This window comes from Corapipo altera, unplaced genomic scaffold (genome assembly GCF_003945725.1).
Source record: "Corapipo altera isolate COAL_440 unplaced genomic scaffold, ASM394572v1 288, whole genome shotgun sequence".
In the NCBI taxonomy this organism is placed as follows: domain Eukaryota; kingdom Metazoa; phylum Chordata; class Aves; order Passeriformes; family Pipridae; genus Corapipo; species Corapipo altera.
The window spans coordinates 337,195-342,416 of record NW_020885071.1 but is presented as its reverse complement, the minus strand read 5'-3'; the positions used below and the strand labels follow the sequence as shown (position 1 = coordinate 342,416).

Sequence of the window (5,222 nt, the reverse complement as noted above, 5' to 3'; positions counted from 1 at the left end):
TCATTAGCGCTAATTAGCCGCGGCCGCCCCGGGGCTCCCCGCCCCGCCCCCCGCCGTGGCCCCGCCCCCCGCCTCGCGCCGCGCCTTGTATGGAGAAGGAGCCGCCGCGGCTGCCAGGGGGCGGGGCACGCCCGAGGGGGCGGGGCCAGGGCTGAGGGCCACGCCTCCGCCAAGAGCCCCGCCCCGCCTGGGGCAGGCAGTGACGTCACCGCGCACTCGGGTGCTGTGACGCCACAGCCTCAGACAGGAGTGACTTCACCGCCAGGCCACGCCCCTCCCGCCGGGCCCCGCCCCTCCCGCCGTGCCCCGCGGCCGGAAGTGACGCGCGGCGCGGGGAGACGTGTCGGAGCGGCGGGGCCGGAACGTGAGCGGGGGGGACACCGGGGGGGACCGGGAGGGGACGGGGACCGCGGGTGTGCTCGGGGGGGAAGGACCGACTGCGGGGGACGAGGGGCCTATAGCGGGAAGGGGGCCCCTGCGCGGTGCCAGCGTCTGTCCCCCCGCAGGATGATCACGGACGTGCAGCTCGCCATTTTCGCCAACATGCTGGGCGTCTCGCTCTTCCTCCTCGTCGTGCTGTACCACTACGTGGCCGTGAACAACCCCAAGAAGCAGGAGTGAGGGGACCCCCGAAAGCCCCGGCGGCGCTCCCCGCCCGCCCTCCGTCCCTCCGGGCCGCACGCGATGCCCCGGCCGCGCTGGGCGCGGGGCCGCGAGAGGCGCGAGGCCGAGCTTATTCCAAACCAGTTTTAAAGGAAACACGATGATACAAGACTAAACAGTGTGACGTCGTAAAAGCCCCGGACCCTTCCACCAGGCCCGCGGGGAGGGCCGGGGCGGGTGCGGGGGGAGCCCCCGGCCTGGGGCTCAGCGCAGCAGGAGAGGAGCTGCCGGCAGGAGCGGGGCCAGGGGGGGCCGGTGGGCAGGGTCCGCGGTGGGGCACGGCGGGGCCGGGGGGGCCGCAGCCCCCTCTCCAGCGCCGCAGCCCTTGCCCGAGTGCGGCCGGCACGGGGCCGAGCAGGGCCAGGGGCCCCCGGGCTGCGCCACAGCCCCCCGGAGCCGCGGGGCCGTACCTGGGGCCGCGGGCCCCTGCCCCGGCACGGGAAGGGTCCCTCGGCGCTCAGCACCCCCCCGGGGGGCACGGGGGCCTCCGGGCAGAGCCCTGTGGGACAGAGACCGGGGTCAGCAGGGCACGGGGTTCCCGCGGGCCCTTGTGCACCGACAGCCCCAGGCCTGAGGGTGTCGGGGTCCCAGCCCCCCCACCTGGCAGGGGCTTCGCTCAGGGCTCCCGCCACCCCCCTGTCAGCCTGGGCTCTGGGGTGACACCACACCACAGCACCTACCCAGGCCGCTCCGGGGCTCTCCGGGCGTTCAGCTTCATTGGGAGCACCTGTGGGAGGGGGGCACAGGGGAGAAGAGGGTTGGTGCAAGGAGGGGTCTTTGTCCCCAGCCGTACAGGAGCTCCCTGGGGCTGTGGGGGTTGCACAGAGCTGGACCCCTGCCCCTGGGGTGTCCACACGATTTCGGGAGGGCACTTGGGGCAGAAACACCTGGCAGAGCCCCACGGCTCAGGGGGCTCCCAGCCCTAGGGGCAGCCCCACAAAGGTGTTCCCCCAAAGGTGTTGCCCCAGGCACCCCCAGGCCAGGCAGCAGAGCCGTGGGGCAGCCCTGGGTCCCCTCCCTGCGGTGCCCCCGGTACCTGCAGCAGTGCTGTGCCCTGGAGCTCTCCCACACCTCGCTGGGCCTCCTGCGGTCCGTGGCTGGTGCGTGGCATTACCTGGGTGCCCACGGGCAGGGTCCCTGTGTGACAGAGGAGACAGAGCTCAGCCTGTGTTGGTGACGAGCTGTGTGCCATGGTGGGGGCACTGCCTGCCCTGGGGGCACGGAGCCATTGCAGGGCACGTTGGCACGGCCTGGAGACACCATTCCCACAGTGGCAGTGGGCACAGAGTCCCCCTCCCTGCCAGCCTTGCCAGGGCCAGGCCCCCCTGCACAGCCCGACACCAAGGGCCATCCTGGCAGTGGCCAGTGCTGGAGGGAGGATGTGATGGGCACAGAGCTCAATCCCAGCCCTGCTGGTGCAACAGGCTCTACCCCAGCAGGGCCTGGTGGTCCCACAAATCACTGCCCCCAGCTCCAGCCAAGTTTCCAGCCTGGTCTCTCCTGTGGCACTGGCGTGACCGTGCTGGCCAGGCCTGGCTGGCAGTGAGGACCAGGGGGACACAGCTCTGGACCAGGGGATGTCCTGGATCATGGGACACCTGCTCAGCCAGGAAAGCTGGGTGGGAGAAAGGGGGGCCTTTGGGGGCCTGGCTGTGGTTGGCCATGCTGAAGGAATACCTGAGTCACCTCAGCTCTGCTCCCAGTTCCGGCTCTCCCAGTTAAACTGTCTTTATCCCAACCCAGGAGTTCTTTCTCCATCCCATTGGGGAAGCAAGCAAGTGGCAGAGAGGCTGTGCTGCCCACTGGGGTGAAGCCAGGGCTGTGTCCTGTGGGGGTTGGACAAGGTGTCCAACAGCCAAGGTAGCCATGAACAGCCACAGACCCTGCAGCAAACGAGACCCTGCAAGCAGGAGCCTGTGCTGGGCAGGATATGCCAAAGCCACTGGTGCCAGTGGGAGGTACTGAAAAGCAACAGCTGCCTTCACCTGGGCCAAAACAGCAGAATTCAGTGACCAACCCCAGACAGCAAAGGCCAACAGCAGCCAAGGGGAGTCACTGGGGGGCTGGCAGAGACCTGGCACACTGACCTCCCTGGGGTGTGGCCAGGCTGGAGTGGAAACTAGGAAGGAAGTGGAAGGATGGGACAAGACCAGGGTAACAGGATCTTCACCCTGTGCCATCCAGCCCCCAACCCATCACAGGTTCTGAGCATTCCTGGTTCCTTCCCAGCTGCCTGGGAAGCAGAGGCTGGGATGGCACAGCTGGGGGGTGCCAGTGCAGGGCTCGGAAGGCAAAGCCATGGGGTCAGAGCATCCCCAGGCCGTGATCCCTGTGCAGACCCGAAGGAACAGACGGAACAACGTGCCCATGAGAACATCAGCCTTTTATTTCCTCCCACCACGTTCTCATGGCAGACAAGACACAGTCACAACAGAGGGCTGGGCAGCAAACCCCGAGGACAGCACGACGGACACAAGCACAGCTTCAGGCACACCCAGTCACACCGGCAGCCCTGGCTCCGGGTTCTGCCTGGCAGGGGTTGGGAGCAGGGCCCTCCGGGGCTTCCCCTGGAGCCCAGCTGAGGCACCGGACCCCGAGGGGCCTGGATTGGCACTGCCTGCCCCCTGCGGCCCTGAACCCCTGCCCCATGGTGAGAACACCAGCATGGGGGGCACAGCCAGCGCCTCGCCTGGTTTTGGCACTCCACTGCAGCACTTCAACCCAAGAGGACTCACCACGTGTTGGAAGCCCCCAGTGCCTCATGCCAGCCCTGCCAGCCCACCTCCCCACAGCTACAGCCAAGGCCACAACCTACTGCTGCCCAGCCAGTGTCTGGGAAGGGGAAAGGCACTTTGGTGTGTCCCCACTGGCCTTTGGAATGCTTTGGGAGAGGCAGGTTTTCTGTGCTGGCTTCTCCAGAAGCCCTGCAGGCCCCACCCTTAAGGGGGGGTATCTCCCCACTGCCCCAGTGGCTGGGATCCCCCTCATCCCGATGGAGCAGCAGCAGCTCCTGCCCGGCCGGGGCTGCAGCACTGTGGGACGAGCCAGAGGGGCCACAGGTCTCCCTGCTCAGGACTGCCCCGTGGGGATGAAACCCCTCACACTCACAGTTCCACACAAACCACTGTCACGCTGCCCCAGCCCGGGTCAGCTGGCTCTGAGCTCCCTCAGGGCCGAGGCCCCGCGCAGCAGCTCGACAGGCGCCGGAGCAGGCGCGCCAGGGGTCCCCAGCCCGGCTTACCTCTGCCCGGGGCCGGGGCGCCGCTGCCGCTCGGGGGGCTCGGGGGGGCCGTGGCCACAGCTGGGGGCCTGGGGCTGCCGAAGGTGAAGCTGGGGGAGGCCCGGATCCGTGGGGAATCCTGCTGGCTGCCCCCGCTCCCGCTGGTGCCGTTGCTGAAGCTCCTGGCGCGGGCCAGGGAGTTGTCAGAGGCCGAGGTGGGCAGCCCACTGCGGGGGTGAGAGATGGGGGTCAGCCTGGTGTGGCAGGGGGGTTCCCCTCTGCGCCCCCCACCCACCAGCCCAGCCCAGCCCTGAGCACAGGGTGGCTGTGGCCGAGGCACCACCTCTGGCAGAGTCCTGGACTGGTGAGCAGCTGGGGACAGGGATGTCACCAAGGCTGCCCCTGAGAGCTGCAGCCCCAGTGTCCCATGTCGTACGTCACTGCCCCAGCAGTGTTGTCACAGGATTCTCACTCCCTCACCCCCAGACACAAATCATAGTCTCACTGAGGTTGGAAAAGCCCTCGGAGACCATCAGGTACAACTGTTCCCCCACCACTGTTCTGCCACCACTAACCCACCTCCCCAAGGCTTTTAAATCCTTCCAGGCATGGGGACTCCACCACTGTCCTGGGCAGCTCTGCCAGGGCTGGACAGTGCTTTCCATGAAGAAATTGTTCCCAATATCCAACCTGAACCTCCCCTGGTCCCTTCCTCTTGTCCTGTACCTTGTTCCCCAGGGGCAGAGCTTGACCCAACCCACCCATCTCCACCCTCCTGCAGAGTGAGAAGGTCGCCCTGAGCCTTCTTTTCTCCAGGCTGAGACTCCTAAATCCCTCAGCCGCCTCCATCCCAGTCCAGTGCTAGAGGGGATGCAGGAAAGACACTTTCCAGGCTACTGGGCCAGGTGAATCCCAACCAGTGTCACCCCTGCCCCTTTCCCCATCAACAGCTCGGAGCACAGGGACCGACACCTGCAGCTCCTGGAGCTCTGCAGGGCCAGGCCCCGGCCGAGCAGGTGACCCTGGCAGGTGACTCACTTGGGGACATTTATCATCTCTAAGTGCTGTTATCCTGCAGCTCCCGCGCTCGCCCCAGCCGGCCCTTACGTGGAGCTCCTGGGGGGGGTCCCGGCCCCTTCTCTCCTCCGCGGGCCCCCCCCGGCGCCGCGCAGCCCCCGCACGTGCTTCAGCATCCAGGCCCGCAGGTTGCCCAGGCAGGTGTGCTCCGACAGCACGATCCGCGGCCACGGGTTACACTCGGCCATGTCCAGCGCCGCCACCGCCACCGCCCGGCCCACCTGCACGGCACAGGGCACGGTGAGGGGGGACAGGAGGGGAC

At 67.9% G+C, this 5,222-nt stretch overlaps 2 protein-coding genes across 3 annotated transcripts in view; one reads left to right on the top strand and one right to left on the bottom strand.

Annotated features, from left to right (window-relative positions):
* Positions 1-221: 221 nt before the first annotated feature.
* OST4 (oligosaccharyltransferase complex subunit 4, non-catalytic) lies at positions 222-779 on the top strand. Its single transcript, XM_027669186.1, has 2 exons — positions 222-364; positions 507-779. The coding sequence occupies exon 2, from the start codon at positions 508-510 to the stop codon at positions 619-621; it is 114 nt and encodes a 37-aa protein (XP_027524987.1). The 5' UTR covers positions 222-364; position 507; the 3' UTR covers positions 622-779.
* Positions 734-5,222, bottom strand: part of AGBL5 (ATP/GTP binding protein like 5) — a 10,741-nt gene continuing 6,252 nt past the window's right edge. The window contains exons 9-13 of one of the 2 annotated variants that reach the window (XM_027669185.1): positions 4,991-5,181; positions 3,905-4,110; positions 1,700-1,800; positions 1,344-1,390; positions 734-1,162 (exon numbers count right to left, since the gene is read on the bottom strand). In XM_027669185.1, coding sequence (XP_027524986.1) covers positions 868-1,162; positions 1,344-1,390; positions 1,700-1,800; positions 3,905-4,110; positions 4,991-5,181 — 840 coding nt within the window. In that variant the 3' untranslated portion in view covers positions 734-867. Of the gene's footprint in view, positions 1,163-1,343; positions 1,391-1,699; positions 1,801-3,904; positions 4,111-4,921; positions 5,182-5,222 lie in introns of those variants that run through there. The other variant, XR_003531945.1, reaches the window with a different exon arrangement.

Bases quoted from the DNA above. Each gene is read 5' to 3' on its own strand.
- OST4 (XM_027669186.1), top strand. From the start codon at position 508: ATGATCACGGACGTGCAGCTCGCCATTTTCGCCAACATGCTGGGCGTC.